Source organism: Halyomorpha halys, unplaced genomic scaffold (assembly GCF_000696795.3).
Source record: "Halyomorpha halys isolate HHAL.00 unplaced genomic scaffold, Hhal_1.1 Scaffold1172.1, whole genome shotgun sequence".
NCBI lineage: Eukaryota > Metazoa > Arthropoda > Insecta > Hemiptera > Pentatomidae > Halyomorpha > Halyomorpha halys.
Window position 1 is genome coordinate 1,712 of NW_027111196.1, and position 24,514 is coordinate 26,225.

Genomic DNA, 24,514 nt, shown 5'->3' on the forward strand with positions numbered 1-24,514 from the left:
TCTTATAAATATGAATATACACTTTTAATAAAACTTTCAAAAGGTTTTCTGCATTAATACATTATTTGCTAGTATTTTGGTTCATAAGTAAGTATACAATTGAAAAGTAAAACTGAAAAAAATACTATGTGAAATTTTAGAGAAAATTATAAAAGGAATTTTACTTAGATGAATATTTTTAAATCCTGTTTTCCACACAGTGCCTTGCATATTTATTTTTTCAAACTTATGACTGCAGTTTTAAGAAGTTGAGGTTGAGTAAGCTTTCGTATTGATATTATAGTCATTCATATTGTTATTATACAATTAAAATGATAATTTCAGGATTTGTGAGTCTTACATACGTTTTTTTCTGTAGAATTTTGCACATTTTGGTTTTTTATTGAACGTTTATCGGTTCATTACTCCACAAAAATCAAATCTCTACTCATCACTATGCTCTGTATAAATGTTAAACCAATTGAAGCATAGATTCCTTTAGAGATTATGTTCAGAAAATGACCAAGAACTTCTCCATTCAAGTCCTGAGAGTTCCACTGACATTCAATACCACTGAACCATTAGAGACATAAGCACTGAAAAGACTTGATTTCCATTCACAACTTGGGAAAACAAAATATAAACTAGCAAGTTTTCTGGCCGTATATACACATCGCACTGAAGAATTGCTGTATATAATATGTTTATTTCTTTGTTTTTAACTCCATTCAATACATTGTTTATATATACCTGAAGATGGTATATATGCCTGAGGTTTTGATAGTTTTTTTTAAGTTACATTATATGTATATTTATTTTACTACAATTTTCTCATAGTTTTCGTTTTATTTGAAAATGGCATAAATGGATTCATAGTTTTATAGATAAACAATATAGGGGGTTTATTTATGTTCTTAATCTTTACTTTAGTTGTTGTCAATATATTTTTCTTGTTATTATCATAATCTATTTTAGTTTTTACTTTTCCTATTTCATTTCTTTTGTAACTTCTTTAATTCAATTTTCTCTACTAAGATGTGCATGTTTTGAATGCTTAATACTTATTGGCCATGTGGCACTTTATATTATTCAATAAAAAAATTATATTATTTATATTAACACTCCATTTTTGAAAAAAAGAAGAGGGAAATGCTGAAATCTACTAGAAGAGCTGCCAAGAGATAGAGCACTGACGCCCAGCCACTGAAAGATAATGACGTCAACCGGAGTAAGAAACATTTTAGCCCATAGTAAATGGTTTATTATTTATGGATTGGAATGAATGATTACAAAACCACTTTTTCGCGGGAGAGTATATAAAATACGATGAAGAAGTTAATAAGAGTCATTTTTTTCTTAAACAGGGGAAGATGAAGTGTAAACAAAGAAGAAAGAATAATTAATACTTTAATATGATTCTTTTTCACTAGAATTTTGTGTTTCAGAATTTTCAATTATGTTAAGAGCTATCAAAATTTCTACATCAGTATCATACCTTTGATATGTAATAAAATATACATAATACATTTCCACATACATGCACACAAATACTAACTAATTATTCTAAAATAATTTAGGCTACAAAGAAGTAATAAATGCCAGTTTTCATTCTATTAATCCTTGCTCAAGAAGCGATCGTACGTATACAATATATAGGAATGAGTGCATGCAAAAATAAATAAAAGTGATTACCTCGCAGGCAACTTGCAGGTTAACTGTTTCCCCTGTCTCTGCGACGTGGCCAAGGACTCCCACACCCCAAGGAACCTGTACTTCGTTGTCGTCAGTACCGCCTGGCAACAGAAACACCCCAGAATGGACGTCAAACACCTTGGAGACGAGAGTCTGCTTGCCGCGCGGCCCTTCGACCAGGAAGAGTGACGCTCCATCAGCGTCTAGCAGAACTGCAAGATTATCTACTACCTTGGCCGACAGAGATTTGGGGTCAAGTTCTGTGGCTACATCCCTGACGATGGATAAGAAAAACTGGCGTTCACCTTGTGTACGAAGCACCTCCCGCTTGGCTGATCGGCTGTGGGTAGGGCCATAGTCAGGCAAGCGGACTTTGCTCTCGATCAGCAGAGACAGCATGTGGATCGAGTTTGGGGGCAGGGAGCAGTATCTGTAAAAGAGTAACATGGACGTAAAAATAATTAAAAAGGTAATGATAATTTATGTTATTGTATTCATTATCTTATATGATATCACTGTCATTAAGCCTATTGATTTCCACAGGTTACCTTATTAAATCATAGCTAAATGGTGAAAAATAAATGTATTACAGCAAACACGAGTTTTATAGGGACGAAAACATGTTTTGAAACGAAATCTATTTAAAATTATTCCAAGTTCAGGAACTGTTCATTCCAAGGAGACATATTAAAATACAATAAGGGTTTAGGTATCATTTACTATAATGAATAATGCAGTGACGGACACTCACCGGAAAGTGATTTTAGTACATTTAGAGTATTGTTGCATCAGTGCTAGTAAAAATGTGAGAAAAGATTACGTAGTGAAAAAGTGAATAGAAAACAAAAATGTTACTTCTGTGCAAAATTTAGAGGTTAGTTTCTATCAATCACAGAATAAATTAATTAAAAAGTCTATTGCTAAAGCAAATTCCATCAAATTCTATAACTTTAATTTGTTTTAAATTTTCTTTGTGAATCTCTTACATCCTGACTATTCTTTTTTTTTAATTGTATAGGAAATTTTATATATTTTGATTTTGTATACTATTTCATCCTCAAAAATTTTTTATCGAAAACATAGTTTCCTAGCTAAGATTTGCTAAATTGTATTTTTGTTTTTCTTATTTTCGTTGTGAAACTAGCAGCTGGCTTGGTGATAAAACTTTTTTTTCTATTTATTTATTGCAATTCAGAAATGTATTTACATAACAACACATTTAGAAAATTTGATATATAATCAAAATGGAGTGATAAAGGCATGTAGAAAAATTACCTATTGGTTGTGCACTCTAATTATATTTTAACACCTTAGGACTTTAACACCTTCTTTTCACACAGAAGGACTTGAGGCCATCTTATTTTCAGGTACCTCGGAGGATTGTCGGAAATAGAAAGGAAGCAAGGTTAGATACTAGAGGGTTTTATAGCAAAGAGTATAGTGGAATGATTGATATCTTTTTTGGGCTAGATCGGATACATATGGAACATTGTGGTCTTTATGGGTGATATTATTCATGACAAAGTAAGGGGAATTGAGGATTTTAGAAGGATTTTGGATACGAGATGTAGTCAAACGTTTAGTGGATGTAAAGGTCAATTCCGTATATCCAGATAGGTGTTATAATTATCATGTAAATCAGTCTTTTGTAATGATTTGAAAGTTTAGACCGTTTGTGTAGTAAGTGCTGTGATAGTTGGAATCGACGTGCAGTTCTTTTCAGTCTTGTGAGAGGATTCTATCTTAATCGTTTGTCCAGATGTAGTCCAGAGTACCGTATCTGTTCTACAGATGTAAGAGCAACATTATTATAAGATACTGTAGGCAGTCTGTAGGTATATGACGAAAGATAAAGGTGATTTATGTTGATCCTTCAATTACGGCACCATTTTTCGAGGGTTTTGATATGGTATATTTGATATGGGAGAGTTTGGGATACAATTAAAGGGTTATCATTGACTCCGAGTACACATGTATAACCAGCGTAAGTAGTGAGGATAGTGTTAGGATTGGTTGGGATGTCAGCTGTATAGACTGTATAGAGAATGGAACCGAGGATACTACGCTGAGGAAAACCAGCGGACTAAGAGGAGAGGGGTAAATAGGAACCATTGAGGTTTACTTTGAATAATCTATCAGTGAGAAAGGGACGGATAATGAGAATGTATGTTGGAGTTAGGAATTTACAGATTTTGTATAGCTGGTGACAAAACTTAAATTTGAATTCAGCACCTCACAAACGATTCGCAGAAAAAACACTTCACTGATTTTTCCCGAGAACCAACTTTTTTTTAATCTAAGATAACTCACTAAGACTATTCACGAGTACATGTTTCAACATATTATGAAACTATATATGACAGTTCGAGCCCAATCTATTCCGACTAATGAACGCGTTTAATTCAAAAACATTATAAAATAAAGTTCATACGAGATATGACAATAACCCAACCTGAATTTATAACAGCTAATAAGAAATTTCTCCGACTGGCTGAATAATGTTAATTACAAAACATTAGTAGAATGTAAATACTAAAGAATACGTTTTACTTTTACATCTCTGAAGCCGAACTAAGTATAAACAATAATAACTATAGGCATACTACTATTATTAATAAATACAACGGTGATAGACGAAAAACAAACTAATACGACGCTTACAACTCGAAATAAAAGAAGAAATTTCATCCGCCCGTTGCCTTGGCCTAAATAAGTCGAATTATTTACCCTAGCTCCCAGTCATCATTCTCAGGTTCCTGCACCAGAATGTGAAAAAGGGCTGCCCCGGTTTATCTCACATTCACACCCTCGTTCTGGGTCAGCAGTAAACATATTTTCTTTGAAAAATGTTGCAGTGAATTGGCTATAATTAAAAATTATGGGAGTAACGAAATTCGAGAATAATTGGAAATCAAGGCTATACTGAACATTGAAAAATATATTTGTACAACAGAATAGTCATTACATAATGAAATATTGTGTGAAGTCTTCGAAGTTTTTATCGATTTACACAGAGACCAATAATACGCAATGCTACCAATGTATACATTTATTATTGCATTAGGAGCAGATAGCTACATATATTTTATACATCAACAAATTTATCATCAAATCACTACGTTAGCCCCTTTCTTGAACTTCATAATCCAAAATTAAAGTCGGACCAAAACAAAAAACAAACTGAACCCGTAGCCAAAAATAAAATTAGATCACATCAATTAATTTCAAATACGTAATAATATAATAAATGACATGAAAAGAAAAAAAAATACATAACTTCTTTGATATTATTAAAAAAGACAGAAATAAAGTAAAATTAGCTGTCAGTGTTTTGCCATTGTTTATATTTTGTTCGCTTGTATCTGCATGCAGTAGTTTTTTTATGATCGGGATCTTAATCCAGGTTTTAGAAGGCTAAAAGAGTCGGGGCATTCCAAAAATATAAGGAGCCAGCAGGTTTTTCACGGATTTGGTTAAAAGTAATTTAGGTTACACTAAACCTCAAAACATGGGACTCCTTTAAACTTAAGAGGCTACTGCTCTCTAAGTGTCCTGGAACACAACCGAGAAGTATTTATTTCATATTTCATGTTCGAGCTAAAATTTCAACGTAGGGTAAATATTCATAAACCAACACGTTCATATTACAAGCGTGTAATAAACATTAAAATATTCAACTATTAAAGTTAATAGTTACTGTTAATATTACCTAAATGCCTTAAAGAAAAGTTCCGAAAAAGTAAATTTTAAAAGTAAAACGTAATTTTTTTTGCAATTCTCGCCCAAATTGATTTCTAAATTTTATAAATACTGCAGAATCTTCCTTGGCTAAAATATCAAAAAACTTTTAAATGGGAAATTTTTAGTGAAATATTCAGTTCATCCCTAAATAAACCAGCCAATTTCAATGTTCTCTCACTCAACATTCATTTGAAAAATTAAACTGTAACGAATTGATTAAGTAAATAGAATTTGTTTTTTGACCAAAATTTCAAACTCGAGAAAAGAAAAAACCTGTTAAAAATAAAAATTCAACTTTAAGTTATTTAGTTCTAAAAATGCATTTATGCAAAGGTCTTCACTTCCATGATGAAACATTTAAAGATAATGAAGGTAAAGCCTTATATAAACTCACCTTTAGAAAAGATACAATTCTATCAATTCACTAAAGATTTAATTTTGTGATAGTAAGGATTTAAGGTTACGTTCCTGATTAACTTGTTCATTGCTTGTCCATTTTAATAACGTATTTAGAGTTTTAGACAAATTATGTTATTTGTATTTTATATATACCTATGTATTATATATTATTGTATTTTGTATTTAAATGAAAAATAAAGAGTTTTTGAAAATAAAAAATAGACAAATTATATAGCTAAAGCATGTCTTAAATCCTGGTAAAAGCTATAGAAGAAGAAGTGGAGGAACGAAAAGGAAGTAAATACCCGATAATCAGGAAGAACCTGAAAATGGATGGTTAGATCATCTTCTCCTATAATATGTACTTAGTATTCAAGGAAATATATTTATATTAAAAAAATATATTTTATATATATATATGGAAATATATTATGAGAAAATACTTCTATATATTTATTGCTTAATCTCTCTAAAATCAGATTTTCAATAAATTAGCTGGTGGTCCAGAAGTAAAGTGGTCGGACAGTAGAGGCTAATAGTATCGCCCTTATACTTCCCATAATAGTTTACGTCCCCTAACGATTTTTCTTCCCCTAACGCCTCTCAGCTAAGGCAGACAATGAATGGAATTCATCTGAAAAATTGGGTATCGATTTCTTGACAACCAGTCGACCAGTCTACTGCCTCTGACGTTCTTCTGAGGTAAATTGAGGAGGCTCTTGTACTCCATAATAACCCTTTAAATTTTAAAATAGTTATTCATTAAATTACACTCGAGTGGCAGGTTGCTGTGCCATGGGTACAAGATCAAACTTATCTATTAAAAAAATAATTAAATGTCTTAAAGCACAATCATTGCGCACTATGCGTTGAGTTACAACCTAAAAAATTGAGTTTTGAGCTTATAATAAGGTTTATGACATGGGTCCTTAGTAAATATCTGAATTTATTTTTTCGATTTTGTGGATTTCTGATGAAGACTAATACAGCAACATATTAGGAATGTGAAGATTCATTTCCCAGTGCCTACGTAAAATAAATAATTACTGACCCAGATAGTTTTCCAACCCACAAAGAGACCCTCGTTTCAACCAAGGTCTTCAACCTGAAATTTTAACCTTCACTGCCGTCATGTTGATTGTAAAATAGAAACGTTAATAATTTTTTAAGCAATATTCTCAAACAAGTTTTCAGTAATTAAGAAATACTTGGAGAATAATGTACGTAATCTAACATAACCATGCTGATTAAATAAATAATCGACTTTAGATCAGATATTGTATCATCGTCCAATACTGCTTTAAAATATCTACTTCAAATATTTATTAGATTATCCTCTACACCGTTTTCACACTTTAAAGCCTCATAATTATGTCGTTAACATTTTCCCATCAACAACATATTCCTTAGGCGTGATACTGAAAAACCAATATCAGAATGAAACAAACATACACATAGCACCATATAACAGTTGCAAAGTATGGTTCCAAAAGTTATGTGTTCATATTTTAATAAACCGTATCGAAAGATTTCTCCTTATCAGACCCTAATCTCACAAGGGAAGACTACGCACGTGGGATGTCCGATTTTACTGAATCTTTTTTTTTGTTTTTTGGCGCTCTAAGAGCAAAGAAAAATATATTTAAAATAATTTTTGATTTTCTATTATATTATCGTATACCATCTTTGCTCTGCATCTATTTAATTATAATTGTAAACTAATCAGTCCTTTACTTCATGTAAAATAAGAACAAAAAATTATTGATTGTATTAAATGAATTTAGTTTATTCAAAAAATTATAAAATCGTAAACAGCAGGTAAAGAAGATCTTAAAATATTAATTTTATCATCAAAAAGCGAGCCAGAGTTGTTCTAAGCATCTTTTAAAACTATTAAATACGAATTTTCATAAATTAAAAATAAGAAATATTAGGGCGTGATTTTTGGAGGATATTTTTTGTTTGTTGTTTGTTCGTTTTGAAAGGGCGTTTAACAGCCTGGTCATCAACGCCCGTTGGTTGTTGGCTTTGGTAAGGCCTAGTTCTTTTAGTCATAGCTTTGGTATGGTGTACTGATCCGCACCAATTATAATTAAATTTAAAAAAAAAATTTTTATTTAAATTTTTTCTCCCGACGTTCCGCGTTTACGAAATAAATTCATAACACCTCACAATGTTATCTAAGTCCAACTTAACTACAAAATTTGGAAAGCTTAAATTCCACGCTTTTACACCTCATATGAATATTGTTTAGACTTAGATATTCTTATGGAATAAAAATCAGTTTGAAATATTTACGTTATCTTAAACGTTTTATTTTATACGTTCGGTTCTAATTTGTTTACGAAGGTAAAGTTTGTAACATTTCGAGTAGCTAAGACCTAAGCCCCTCTTATGTTTCGTGCAGATTAGTAACATTGACTTGAGGTTATTGGATTTTCTGTGATTTAACTTTAAATAAATTTAAACTCAACTTATCTAATTGACTTTCTTTTTTTTTGTTCTTCTATATTTAAAAACAAATTAAATAATATATTATTACACCTATATACTAAAAAAAAAAGCACAGTATTTAAATAATTTAGCCCGAACCTAGCAATGAAGGATAAAACATTTGTTTATGGAGAAATAAAGTCGTTATTCGTTTTTCCCACCATCAAAAACAATAAAACCTCTAAATAATATGACTGATTTTCTTCCATTTCTTCAAAAAACCTAAAAGGTATTAGATAAAAGATATGGGTAAAAAGAGCGTAAATTAAGGTTTCCAACAGTTGTTCGTTGGGTTTAGATAACATTACGAGAAGACATCACTTTCTATCGTGGACTTCGGTAGAAAACAATATCCTCCAAAAATTTTTATTTGTGAATAATTAGAAAATTTGTATTAAGGGTTTTAGAAGACGATAAGAACAAATCAAACTTGATTTTTCTTAAAAAAATGTTTTAGGTCAACTTTACAGGAAGCTAAGTTCGGTGTTTGTAATAATTGGTTGCTACTTTATTGTGAAGGGTCTTCGGACACTTGTTTAATACTTTTTTACTTAGTGTCATACAATCAAAGTTTTAAAATCGGTGACCCAACATGCTTAACTAAGTTATTTAACTATATCCTACCAAACTTGTGCTATAAAAATTATAAATCGATTTTGTGTAGATGTATATAAATCATGTTCACATTTTTTCTGTTTGGTCTATAAATGTTTATTTGTAACTATTATTATTTTTTTTTACTTTTAGGTTCCTAAACACAAAATTTGTTTATTTAAACATTTTACTTATGGGTTTTGTGCCTTCCTAAATAAATGAATAATTATTTCAAAACCCATAAATCTCTTCTTCTTTGTTGGCGCTACAGCCTGATGTTGGCTTAGGCCACTGCAAAATTTTCTTAGTTTTCCAGTTCTATGTTGCCGATCTCCATTTTCTTATTCCTAGCAGTGTTCTTGGATCCTGAGTCACGCAAAGCTCCTTCTTGGCCGTCCTCAGCCTCTAGCTCGGTAGAGATTTACATATAGAATTTCTTTTGGTGTATCATCGATATTTGTTCGAGCAACGTGACCTACTCAGCGATGACGTTCTATTTATAAAATCCTGATGATATTAGGTTCTAATATAGCTTGTATAGTTCTTCATTTACTCATCTTCTCCAATGGTCACCAACTTGATGGGACCAAATAATCTTCAGAGTATCATTCTCTAAAAAATGAGGATTTTAATTTCATATATCACTAGGTTCCAAAAATTAGTAAATAATTGAAGTAAAACAAAATAACTTTTAAACTTTTAACAATCTTCATTAATGCTTAGGAATAACAAAAAGATATTTCGTTTTCACATTTTAGTTCATCATAAAGATAAATTAGACGGATTTGGTGAAGGTCTATTCATTTAATATGGCTTGATAATTACATTGATAGTTCTAGTATAAGAACATTGGAGGAATGGGGTTGGAACTGGCTATAGTAGGCTATAGCTATATATTAATTATTTATTGTTGTAAAATACACAGTAGGTAGGAAAGGGGATATTGAGAATATAAGCCGATACCTAACCGCTCATACATAAGTTACAAACCCATTGGCGTCAATAATGGCAATGGGCCGATCATTACACAGCTGCCGGTGCACGTGCAAAGCCCGCTAACGGCCCTGGCCACAAAATATTTTCAATTACTGCAAACATCACCAACACAAATTACTATCAAACAGTTCTTTGATTAGGATGATAAAATATGCAGTGATATCAGTACTTCTTTAAAATATCATTGAAATGGCTTTTATTTCCTCAGATGAACAGTATTATATTAATTAAAAAATTAATGTGGTTTGCAAAGCAAGAGCCTTTGAGGCTTCTAAATTATTAAAATTCATAGTTTGCGAGAGTGAACTAGTGAAAAAAGAGAAAGATAACTGCCACATGTTACTGCGATATCTGCTGAAAGGCAGGCACAAAGTTAATTGTAAACAAGCCAACAAGTGTTGTTAACGCCATAATATAATTACCTTGTAAATAATTGTAAATATTATTTGAGTTTTATTAGTATTTAATTTAGTTACATCTATTTTTATTTGTATTGTTTTATTTAGATTTAGTTATTTGAAAAGAAAAAAAAGATGTAATTATATTTGTTTGTTATAATGAGTAATAGAGGCAGTTGCTAGGGGTTGAGAATCGTTGCTAAGAGGTTGCTTAGCAACGGGCCGACCATCTTAGTTTTAATAAGCAGTTCCGGCTAATTAGTGGCCCTACTAGCGTCTTTAGGCAGCCCTGTCTGCGTTTGGTTGATGTTATTTTATTAGACATTTTTTGAGTGTTTTAGTCGTCATAACAGTTCGGAACCAGACCACTTCTGTGTTTCGCTTTTAATATGAGTTCCGGATAATTAGTGGCCAGGAACGTGTGTAACCAGCCTTGTCTGCATTCATTTTGTCGGCTCGCCTAGTATATTAATACGACTGTTGGATATTTGGACCATCGATGAGCCACTACACTAATTGTGGGCCATTAAAGCGGTGTATTTAGCTACAAGAGCTGCGACCTAAACATCTCGGCAGCACTCTTCCTCGGACCTATCGGAGTGGAGCAACCCTACGTCGACTAGTATTTATTTGTTGTTTTTTAAATTACCTTCTTTTCATTTTCATAATTTATCAAACTATTTCATTTTTACTTGTATTCATTATTAGTCTTATTTTGTTTTAGTTTTTAAAATGTTTAAATTGAACCAAATAAATGTTTAATTCAAGCTAGTTTGTTTTTGTTCATTTTAAAGCCTTCCAACAAAAAGTCATAGTCGATTTAAGGTGGCTTTAACAAGTGTATTGTATCAAAACCGCTTTTCATTTTTTTTTTTTTTTTTTTTTTTTTATCATTTCGATCTTGAATAGTCTTAATACATATTATGAATAGTAAATGGAATTAAACATTAAAAATTCAGGATAGGTTTTAATATTTATTATTAATTTTATTATTATCTCTCCTTTTTATGATTATTCTTTTATAATTTTGTACAATTTATAATTATTCTCATATATTTAGGTAATGACCTCTTAACGTTATCTTAGATAAAAAAGATAATTTATCAATATAAGTGATAAGAAACTATAATATAAAATTTCTCATCTCATTTTTTTTTATTTAGTTTACAATTTCAAAGTTTGATGTTCAACATAACTATGTTTAGTTTTCTTCTTCTTTTCATCAAATATCTGTAACATTATACATAATAAATAAAAAAGAAGTAAATCAGTTCGCCAGCAATGAATGTATTACTTATAATACACCAAAGTTGAAGTTTCAGCTTCTAATAACCGTTATTGAAACTTTTCAAGCGTTATATGTTCCATTTGCTGAAAATCATCTATTGTGAGATTTTCGTCGTCGTGTTAAAACTTCCATAAAGCCATTTACCTAAATGATTTAAGTCACATTTCAATAAATCCAGCAGCATAGTTGTATCATTCATGAAAAAATCAGATGGCAGTTGTAGCCCAAAGACTGAATAGATGCCTTTCAGCTTACAAAACAAATTATACACGGAAGAATCTTGGAACGACTCGTAGACGCCGAGATGTCAACTTTGATATATTGTAAGGAATATAAACATAGCTGGTGACGTGATTGGTTTCTTTATTATATATTATCTTGGTTTTGTTTTTAAAAAGATTGTGCCATTTTTGAAAAATATCATAACTCGTGTACTTCAATATAATGGAAAAAAATACTTTACTGGTTCAAACAAAATATAATTCCTAGAAACCTATAACACTTCTTAAATAAATGTGTGCTACTAAAACGCATGAAGAGTCAGGGGTGCAGTAATTTTCAAGGAAGTACTGTTACTTCCTTTGCAATGGCGGTGCATTTCATATCTCTGAGTGGACCAAGGAAGGCTCCCAAACCAACAGTGGTGAATCGCGGCTACAGTAACAGAATAAATAATTATCTGTCACAGCCGGATTTGAACTCAGGCCCTTTGAGTTAGTAGAAATATTCCATACCACTTAACCACCTCACTTTAGTTAATATACAATAAAAAAAAAAACACTAGCGATATATGTTTTGTGGGCATGGTTTTGTTAAGGTGACTGTTTGGTTTTTGAACACGTTACGATTGTTCAATATGAAGTGGTGATAGTTTATGTTTCTTGACTGTTTGTATCGAAATATCACCTTATAACAGATGTTATGGTTAATGTTTCATTTTGCTAAATTATGGTGTCTTACTTGAATGGGCAGTCATTAACACTAGATGTGTGGATATAGTGCAGTGGTAGCAGGGGTCATCATGATTCTACTGGGGAAGGTGAGACGGTGACCGAAAAGGAAATATCGGACAACCTTGTATTCTGCCAGGAGTACACCTAAGGACTACGTGGTGTTCGAACTAAACTTTATTTTATATTCCTCTTTTGAATAATAATGTAAATTAGTTAATAAGGTTAAGCTAGGGTATTTAAGTTAAGGTTAAGTCAACCTATAAGGTTTGTTTGTTTTATTATTTTTTTAATTTATAAGAATTTTTTATTTCTTTTTTTTTTATTCTGTGTATATATATTTCTTATTATTATTAAACTTTTGTACATATAGTTCTTCTGTTCTTTCTTATGCATATACACTGCTTTCAAATTGCCAATTTACATTTTTTTTTTTTTTTTTTTTGTTCACTAAATATTACGATATTTCCAGGTGGGTAGGTATCACTCCTAGGTTTTCTGTTATCTACATGTAAAAGTATTCTCCAGTGGTCATAATTCGATAATTGTTTATATAGGGGTATATTGTAGTTACATTGTGGGTATCTTGAAGTCATCATCATAGTCATAGTCCCAGAATAATAAACAGTTTTTCATTTTAGTATTGACATGATTTAGATTAATTGACCTATTAAAGTGGAATACAATTTATATTTATAGAGAAATAATGTTGATAAGTGTTTTGTTCGCAGCTCAAGAAATACCAATTTCAATAGTAATTGAAAAATAATATATTTTTACTCATAATTTTCGCAAGTTGGGCCCTTTGATTTGTTTTGAAAAATTACAATAAAATCAATATCATAAAAACGAAGCTACTAATCTGAACAAAACTTAGAAGGGGTTTAGGGCCGACGAAACAACATAAAATAATACCAATTGAACCTTAGTAAAAAATACAGAATCAGTTTCCAGAGAAATTTTTCCTAATTTAAAACTGCATTTCTTTCATATAAAGACATGAAAAAGAAACTGATATAGATCGGAAGAGTGGATATTCAGCTTTGCAACACATGCAGTTTCATTGGATTGCATTGTGAAAATTTATTAATTTACTTCGTGAACAAGGGATATTTCTATAAAAAAAATATCCTACATAAATTTTACAATTTTTAATTTATTTAAAAATTCGAATTTAAAGTCTCGAAAAATCTGGCTTGATCTTCCTAATTTTCACAATTTCGTATAAACTTAAAAGCATTTATTATGCTTAATAAATGTTATATTACACCTCTCCCGCCGCAAAAAAACAAAAAAAAAACGAATGTTATATCATTACTCCCATCTGCTAAAATAAGAGCACAGTATTGTCATAATTTAACCTAACTGACCTTGTAAAGTTGGATACAATTTATTATTGTGGAGAAATAAAGCTGATAAGTGTTTTTCGCAGCTCAAGAAACAAATAAATACGAATTTTAATAGTAATTGAAAAATAATATATTTTTTGCTAGTTTGGCCCTTCTGTGCTTATGTTACTCACCAAAAAATATCAATTAGTATATAATAACCATGAAAGCGTTATATTTTTTAATATATAAATTTTTTTCGGTTTGCAGGGCGCATTGGCAAGAACCCTAAAATATGCCTAATATATTTCGATCTAATGCCACCCAAAAATGTTTCATAAAAAATGTTTCATATAAATCATTGATCCTGTGTGCATTGCCTCATGTGGTTAGGTGTTTTCTTCGTCTGTTCTATAACTTACAATGTTTGTGAAAATTATAGTGAAACTTTTTTTTATCAATTATCCCATTTTTAGTAGTTTTTATTAGAGAAAGTAATCAATCAAAATTAAAGAAAATAACTAGATTAGCAAAGGATAAATGTACAATAAACCTTTGAATAATTCTTTAAAGGTGTTTTAGTTTTATGATAAGAAGATCAACTGTAATAGCTACTACCATGCTCACTAACAACCGAGTTAGTTAGGAAACCATGCTAAACATATTTATCCGCCGTCAAAGAGAGTCACAGACAGACATACTGTTCCGTGCCTTCCTGGTTCCATGATTACTCGATTACAGAGCTTTGTATTCCTAATGAGGGCTGATACCAGGCAAACTTCCTTCTGCCTCCGTACCCCTTTGAAGTCACAAGAGGCTCCCAACCGTCCTCAATGCAGTTTATGTTGTTATAATTTTGCCTATTGAAATATATTGACCAGCTCATTATTATTAAACAGTCGAATTAAGAACTATATAACACAATAACATCCAAGGGAGGACAATACAAAAATACATATTTCACCTTATTAGTGATATTATATTTCCAGAAGGGGAATATTCTGTAAAATAACTGAACCGGCAAAACGTGAACCAAAGCATGTAATTCAGAAAACATTCAAGTCCAATTTTAATTTTCTAATATATTGTTTTCTAATTTTTCAAAAACTTTTTACAAAAAAAAATTTAAATCAATTGTTACAGAACTGTTTTTTTAAAAAAAGTTTCTATCTTGTAATAATTTAGTATTAAAATCAATTATTATAAAAATAAATATTAAATTTTTAGAAATGAACTGGGTTTGTTTCGGAATATCACGTCTTAAATATTTATATAATATAAATTAATTAAATATTTTCTACATACATAAAACGCTTAATCTGTATCAGAAACAAAGTTTATCTCTATTACCTTCGCGTTTCATTACTAATTAAGTCTAGTAATGAACTAATTTTTTATGAAATTAAAATTTAATAAAATGTATTTCAAGTTCATAAAAATACAAATTTTTCCGCAAAAAAATTATTTAACAATTTTAGTAATATTTATGGTTTCGATAAGCTTATATTTAATATGATCGCTGGAATTTGAATTAAATGAAGATCTGAAGTCCTCAAAAACAATTTGCCCTCAGAGTATTAATAAATATGAATCACTTGTGAAAAAACAAAATGTGAAAATGTCCTGTTTTAAAATATTTTTTTTATCATTTTTCCGAGGATTCGACCTAAATCTACAATATACTGCAAATGCATTTGAAAAGATGAGACAGGTTAGTTTTTTCTTCTTGGTATAAATATGAATACTTGTTTTCTTTTTTTTTTAATCGATTAATTCTACGAATCTTTCCATGGTGCTACGACAAGATAAAATACCTCTTTTAACCAAGGTTAGGTCATTGACACGTAAATATCAAGAATAAAATGAGTATAATCTGTTTTAAACAATTTAATGTACACTATTAAAACTTTACTTGATTTTTTTCGATAATTTGAGACAGTTTTTGAAAATCTTTTCAAAACTGAAACTTATCAAAACGTTAGAATTTCTTGAGCGACAGTTTAGTCCCCTTACTACCAAATCTGCCAAATCTGTGGGAGACAGTTCAACGGTCTGATGAAGACCGACTCCCTCAGCTAATAATCAAGAAGAACTAATCTTACTACAATCTCTGCAAGCACGGGTAGAAGGAGGTTGTAGGTACAACTCACTTCCCCTTAGGAAGGATAGAATAAGATACCAGGTACCAGGTACGCCAGGGGACAGTCTACGGACTGAAGAGGACAGTGGTTCAAAGTCGAAATGTGAAGCATGCTGTGGAAATACTAATAAACATAAATTTAAATTCTTATGCTCGTAAAAGTTTGTTGTAATACATAATACTACACACAACCGTATTTCCTAACAGGCATCGAAGTTCTGAAATAAATAATACATATTAAATTTTAATTTTATTGTTTCTTTTAAATAATATCCAGAAACAGGGCTAATTACTTTTTTTTCATTTTTAAAAAACGATAACAATGTCCACACTATTGATAGGTTATTCTTCTTATATACCAAGCCACTCCTGGAATTTCATTAAGATGCTATGAGGAGAGGAAATATTAATCACGTTTAGATTTCTAATAACTAAATAGAATAAGTAAAATGTGAGGTTTAATAAAAGGAGTTAGCAAGGATACTGTAAGTGTATACTGTTAATGAATGTGTAAGTAATTAATGATAGACCTTAAACCCATCCTTAAACCGAGGTTGGAAACTAATGCAACACAGATTAGCTCAACCCGCTGCTTTATTATTTAGAAGCTTAGAAGTGTAAGGAACCTACTGCTAATGGCCTACTACATTACTTACTGAATAGTAAATTAGTGGTAAAAGGTTACTATTTCACAATTGAAGAAATTCATAAAGGATTGCTTGGTAATTAGGACTCTTGAAGGTAAATTACCCGGAGGAACGTTACGTAAGAAAGTGGAAGTAAGGGTCACTTAAAGATTTCGATAGATCTAGAGTTTATATCATTATTATGATTAATTTGTTTACAATAATTACTCATAAGTATAATAATAAATGTTTAGCAAACCTGAAGATACAATGCTATATCACTAATCGGTCTCTACTTACGTCTGTCCAATGAAGTCTGTCAAAACTCAAATCTACCAAATCAAATTTAATGCAATCTTCCCACCAACGCTTCAATCTACCCTTCGGACGTTTTCACATCGATTCAGTGTTTATTAACGTATTAGAGATCCGTTCATTCCTAATCCCTAAATCTTTATTCGCCGCAATGCTGTAAACTAAATTATATTTACCGAGCACTGTTCCCTCAATTTTGCGTTGTGTAGCTTTTCAAATAATCCAATTTATTTCTCCTTTTTCCCTCCGAATAGTTACCGTAATACTTTAATATCAAAAATCTCAAGGCGCTGTTCTTCACTTAGTGTGAGAAGTCACGTATCACATCCCTAAAGAATTTAAGAATAACAGTTTTGTTAATTCTAACTCTTATGTTTTTGGACAGAATTAGTATTTAGGATTGTTAATTGGTAATACTTCCTTTTTTCTAGTTTCTATAGATCAACTCTACCTCTTTTTCAATCTATTTTGTATGTAATGTATTTTATCCTTTATGTGTATCACCAAAATGTCTCCCATTTCTGCTGCTAACCATTTATTTTGCTTTAACCCTATTTATTTCTAGATCTAGTTCCTTGCAAGATTCTATCTACGTAGTTATATTTAATTGTATAGTTCCTCCTCCTCACTCTATAACGTCAAATCATCAGCATACTCAAACACGGGCAATTTGTCACCTAAAGTAACCTAAAATCCTTTTCGGTCTACATTACATTTCTAATTACGCATTCTACTGCTAAATTGAATGAGACAGGTGATACAGAATCACCTTGTTTTGAATCCGACAGAACTTCAATCTTCTCAGAATAATGATTACCTGTTCGTGCATTATTAAACGTTTCGGTCAGGCTCATCGGTACTAGATTTACTAATAGTTTGGTGTTCCCTGTTCAATCTAAATATTATACAGCTTCTGGCGGTCGTTAAAATGCTCTTTTTAAATCAATGAAAAGCTGATCACTTATCCCGTTGTATTCCAACTTTTTCTATGATATTTGGCATAATGCATAAATATAATCAATAAAACCACATCGGCAGTCTTAGATAATTTTTTCAGCGTATTCCATGATTCGAATAGTTAAGAATAATAAAGTATAAATTATACTAAAGGGTGAGATTTTTCGATAGTTATTACAATCCATCCACAGAATATTTTCGTGGATTTTAATAAGTAGACTCTCACCATTCAGCGGTCATTTTCAAGATCTTTTGTGTATTTATATTTATTTCAGCTTCAATGCATGGTTTGAATAGTTTACTAGGAATATTGTCAGTTCCCACTGCTATCAAATATTTTAATATTGTGATGGCTATTTCGATTTTTATCTTACTCGATTTTTCTATTAATGGTTCAGAACTCACCAGTGTTTCTTAAACCTATCAGATGTATTTACCGGGTCATTTAGAACACCCATATTTGTATCTCTTATATCTGACAGTACGTAGACTCAAAATTTACGCGATCGGTTAATACTTAAGTAAGTTTGTCTTACTTTTTTTTTTAGATTTTGCTGTTTTTTATTTCCAGTAATTTCTTTCTGAGATACTCTATATTTTTTATTTCTGAGGAGTTTAGAAGTCCCCTACCTACTTTCTTCTGGAAGAAAGTAACATTGTTTCCGCTTGGGTTATTAAAAGATTTTAACTTAATGGTTTTTCTCAGTTCGTACATTTTAAGATAGTCTTCATGGAACCAGTGTTTGTTGTTTTTACTAACCCTTTTCTATGGACACAAATTAATGACTTTTTAAATATTATCTCATATTCCTGCTCATAACTTTTCAATATCTTCACGATCCTCATCTTGAGGTTCTAAGACTTCAAATCTATTTCATATTCCAAGCGGGAATTGATTTCAAACTATAAGAATTTTTAATTACTTTAAATTAAATTTTTTGGAACAAAGACCTTCTTTTCATCTTCTTTATTTTAAGTTTATTTATTTATTTTTTTAAATTTTCGATGATGACTACAAGTCATCTGACCACCACAATAAAACACCACGTTAGTTATTTTGTTTTCTCATCTAAAATAATCACTAATAACAATTTACATTCAGTATTTCAGTATTTAGAGTTTAAATTAAGCCTTAATATTGGGAACTATAGTATAAAAACCTGTTTAATTAGAGATCGATCAATGTTTTTAAATCAAAATATAGAGTTTTAATTTATAAATGTGTTCAAGGCAAATTATATTTCGTGTCCTAGTTAACAGGAATACAATAATTAAAATAAGATGTAACATATATTGTAATAGAATAAGAGATATGGTCTTATTTTGGGCTAATAATATATATATATATATATATATATATAGTATTTGTACATAAAATACTACTTTAACTCAGAAAACCATTATTGAAGAAGGAATTTAAATATATATATATATAATGTTTAAATACAAGCAGATTCAAACGGAAGGAGTGGTGGCATCTGTGCCCATTCTGCAAAAGAAGAACAAAGGACAACCACAAATTTATTCTAAAACTTACGTAAGGCTGACTAACCTATCCCAAGTCTTAAACTAAACTCGGCAGCAGTACAATACTAATCAGGGAGAAACTGCTAATTTCATTAATAAACGAAGTAAATTCCTGAATGGAAGAATCCATTAAACAAGGAACTCAGGAACAAATGCCCATTTCTGTTCATTGAAATATACTTTTATGTCCGCAGAAGTTTTGTTGAACTAAGAAATTACTTCCGGTTAAATCTTGTCAAATATTTAGCAGATATATCCAGGAAAAGATTGAAAAATATAAAAAATAATTATATTTTGAAATAAATAAAAAAAAATGATATTAAAAATTAGGAAAACCTAAAAGTAATAGAAACTTTTTATAGAAAAATAAATGAGATAATCGTAGAAAATTTACAAAACAAATTTAATATGTCTATTCCGACTAAATACATTTTTTTAAAACAAGTAAAAGAGAAAACAAATATTATGAGATTTTTTTTACTTAAAAAAAAAAATTACAAACAATATGTTTGGTCAAATTTTTGCTTCTGTTCCAAGAGAATTAATGCAGAAGAGCAATTATTTATAGTCTTATAATTATTGATTTCTTACAAAAGGTTGTTTTCATAAGAAGAAAGACGCCATTTTCTATCAGAATTTTATCAAAGCTTTTGCAATATTATAAAGATATAATTTCATATTACAGTAAAAAAAAATCTAAGCTTGATCTAAGATTTAAAACTAGAAATAAAAAATTAATTCAAATGTTATCCATCTGATTGAAATAAAACTAAGTAAGGATTAACAAAAAGGCTAAATTACCCCCCAGTTTCATTAGTACTAATACAGCAGTTAATCATTATGTATTCCGATATGTATATCATGATTAGAACTAACATAATGCCTAATATTGAAACAATCATATTTTAAATAATTGTATAAAATTATATTTATATAGGCAGTTATTTCTGGAAATCGAGGCTCTCAGGCATAATAATGCTTTCTTAATAAGATACCAAATATAATTAATGCTGGAGAGGTATTGTGATAATTAGATATTCCAGGAACGGACTAATCTAAACAGTAGCAAAATAAAAAAAAACCTCAATTAGCACTTAACTTCTTCAGAGCTATTTTAACACTGAATTGTAATCTAAGGAATAAATTGTTACAAAATAATAAATAATCATTAAACAACCAGTTTATTCTTACATCTATTTATGAACCATTATAAAGAAGAGATACAAGAAATGAATTTATATAAAGTACTGAAAGGAATTGATAACAGAATATATGTTTAGACTATTAACTGTATTTTTACTTATATGACTATTTATTTTATTAAATATTTTATACCCTTACATAATATTATATTTAGGAAATCTTGAAAATATCTACTTCCCACGAAATCAATGATGCTGCCCTTTGTTCGTAATCTATGTAATGTGTAAATGTAATATGAATGTATTGGATATTAAAAAATCAATCAATACCAACTTAACATTATAATTTATAAAAAAACTCATAGTCTCGTAACTAAAATAAAACATACGGTGGAAATCAGCGATTAAAAAGAGTATATATATATATAATATATCTTTTCTAATGTTAATGTTAATGGCAGAAATATTTTACATACCCTTGGGTTATTACATATATGCATAGATCTAAACAAATATGTTTAAAAAACAATAGTCCTATCTTACTTAGATTATTTTTATAACATTACTAATTTGAAGCTAGAAATAATTTACTATATCGCTAAAGACTACTTGAGATTCGATAAAGATCTTTCCATTTAAGATTATTGCTTTGTGTATAGTGCATCTGAGATCAGATTATGCATTCCATAGAAAATCTTCATAAAATTTGTTTTCTTTTCAACCCTGAAAAAAGCCGTTACAATTACTTATCTCCTTCATTTCATCATCTAACGTTTCGGACAAACTGTCCATTATCTACATGTCTTCAAAAGAATTTTCAAAGGAATCTTTTCCGATTAGTCTTGATGCAATGCATTCACCTACGCTCCTGTTTGTTCGTTGGTTCAGGGTTAATTAATATTTTAGAGATCCGTTTGTTACTGATCCCTTCAGAATTACGTGCCTATGTAATTCACCGCAATACTATGATCTGAATTATATATTCCTGGTGCAGTTCCTTTAATTCAGCGGTGTGGGGGGCTTTTAAATTCTTTGTTTAAATCATTCTTTTTTCATTCTAAATATTTTCCGTAATTCTTTATATTGAAGAATCCTTAGGCGCTGTTCTCTCCCTTAGTGTAAGAGATTTCGCATCGGAGAAGTATGCAAATGTAAAGTAAAAATCATATTCGTTTTGTAAATCTTAACTTTTAAGTTGCTGGATAAAAGGTGTAAGCTATGATATTTCGAAATTTAAAGGTAACTAGCATTTCCCGCTTTAACCATACTTTTATTTCCTTTAACTCTTTGTTATCCTTAAAAATTGTTTTTTTCTAGTTTCTATAAAACCTAAATATTTAAACCTCTCTATCTAATTAAATATACCTCATCTATTTGATTGTGTGTCATATATATATATATATATATGACATATAATTTTGCTATCAATTTAGCATTCAATAACGGCGCTACCATACTACTATCCTTGCTGACTGTTAAGTCTTACAGAATTGCCTATACGATCTTCATTGCTTTACCTCAACAAAGATATTAATGTTATCAAATGATATACAGTTTTTTTTTTTCAATTATTACATGATTTGTATCTATAACATCTATAGTGACAATTTTTCATTCTGTAAGGAATATATACAGAAGATTAGAAATTAACTAATTCTAATTTTATTGCCTTAATTAGAAAATAATATATCTGATATTATCAATTATCTTATTTTTGCTTTTAATTATAGATATTTATTAAATTATTTAAAAAAATCAAACGTTTTAAACAATAATTTTATGAACAGGTTATTTTAAGGGTCGTTTTCGAAATTATAGTTTTTGGATACAACATATGAAAGCATTGCTAAAACAAAAAAATAACTAAATATAGTCACATATTAAGCCTAAAGATAAGATAAATAATTTAGGTCCATATGAGCAGAATATTTTCAATGACAATTATTAAGATATTTTAAGTATCTTTTCTTTCTTCTTTAATTATTTTTATTCTAAAAATCAATTATGATTCACATCTTTTCAGTGTTATCGTCCAATTTTCAGGTACAAGGCAGTTTTCCAAGAAACTTATATTGATATTTTTCATATGCTTCACACATAAAATCACATTACTAGTCATTTTAGGTCCAGGTGAAGATTTTAAATAATAATCAGTAAGGTGTAGACAGAATAATCTTCCTTAATAATCTAGAAAAGCTGCAGTATATCTCATGCTCAAAAATGTTTTGAATTATGTTTGATTTTTTGATAAATATAATTAATGAAGCAAGATTATTCTCACTAAACCTTACTAATTATATATATATATACAAAAAATCAGGTTTTAAAAAAGGAATTTCATTATAAACGAAAGTGTTTGTACATTATTTGAAAAAGGAAAAAACGTGTTACTTTATCATAAAATACAGCTTATATGCCAGAAAAATTAGATCAAAAGGAGCGGAAAAAAAGGTTAAGTTGAAAGATGTTTTAATCGTATTATGCCTCAAATATTAAATGTTAAAATACATCGAAATTTACCATTTGTTTTTTAATATATTTAAATCGCTCAAAAAAGGCTATTTTTAATATTTATGGCATTTAAATCTGCGTCAAATTACTACCACGAGATTATAATTCGATCAAGAGATATTTCCAAAACGACGACCAAGAATGTGCCCGATTTTTAAAATTGCTAATTTTTTTAATCATAGCATTTTTTAATAATGATCTTATCACAAAAATGTATAGAATAATGTTGTAGATAATCTAACTAGCTTAGAACGACTACTATAGTACTTTTAAATTTGGTCTCACAGCCCTCGAAGAATGGTGTCGTAATTGGAGGATTAAGATAAATTCCATCAAATCCCATCAAATCACCTTTACCCTTCCTCGTAAGTTTACCGACTGCCCTGCAGTCGATATGCCCCTCAGTTCATTTAATAATGTTACTTTTAACCCTGTCGAACAGATCCGCTACCTTGGCAGTCCAAGGACAAACAATTAACCTGGAATCAAGATTGAAAAGACAAAAAACTACACGTCGATTTCGACTATTACAGCACTTACTAGACAAACGGTCTAAGCATCCAATTCATTACAAAAGACTGATCGCTACATTACTGTAATTAGGCCAATCTGGACATATGGAGTTTAGCTTTGGGGCTCCACTAAAACTTCGAATTCCTCTCGTATCCAATCCTTAAAAATCCTCAATTCTCCTTACTTTGTCACAAATAAAATCATACATAAAGACCTTCTTAATGTTCCCTATGTACCCGATCTAGCACGAACCAGATATCACTCATTCCATAATAAACTCCCTAATAATCAAATTTACTGAATGTATTATATAATATACAGTTTTTTGTTTTCGGCCAAGACTCTCATTGGAGTCCTATACTGCCTAACCATGGTTGGGGGTCAAACTTTTTCATTTTTTGGGACCGCCACTCAATGAAAAAAGTCAACGCCCCAGGCCGGATTCGAACCGGCACCACCAATAGACACCAAATTGTTAAGACTGTGTCTTAATCACTGAGCTACGGGCGGCCCTAATATACAGTTGTAAATTTCGATAAAGAAGTCAAGTGTACATTCATAACACCTACTATTTTAAAAATAAGGTCTCAAACTGTAAATATAATATTGCAGTAATTTTTTTATTTAAACGGGAATGGAAACGGAAACAAATTTTTTTTATCGGAATTTGACCGCGTGTAAGTGGTTCGGAAAATCGACAAACACTAAAGAAAAAGTTGTTCCGAATTTAATTTTTCAAAAGAATTATTTATCAAAATAATTTAGGCCATTACTATCTGAAGCTTCATCATCATGTAAGCAATTTTAGTCTTATCAGCCGGCTGAGGAATCTAAAATTATGATGATAAATTATTATAAGAACTGTTAATGCCAAAATTGTTAGATAATAAACACACACACACACATATAAATATATATATATAAA

General features: G+C 30.1%; 1 protein-coding gene across 1 annotated transcript in view; it reads right to left on the reverse strand.

Moving 5' to 3' along the window:
• Positions 1-1,671: 1,671 nt before the first annotated feature.
• The window catches only part of LOC136796216 (dual 3',5'-cyclic-AMP and -GMP phosphodiesterase 11A-like), a gene marked incomplete at its 3' end in the record, with an annotated part of 204,020 nt that continues 181,177 nt past the window's right edge, over positions 1,672-24,514 (reverse strand). The window contains 1 exon segment of the mRNA XM_067049267.1: positions 1,672-2,101. Within this exon segment, the coding sequence (XP_066905368.1) occupies positions 1,672-2,101 (430 nt within the window).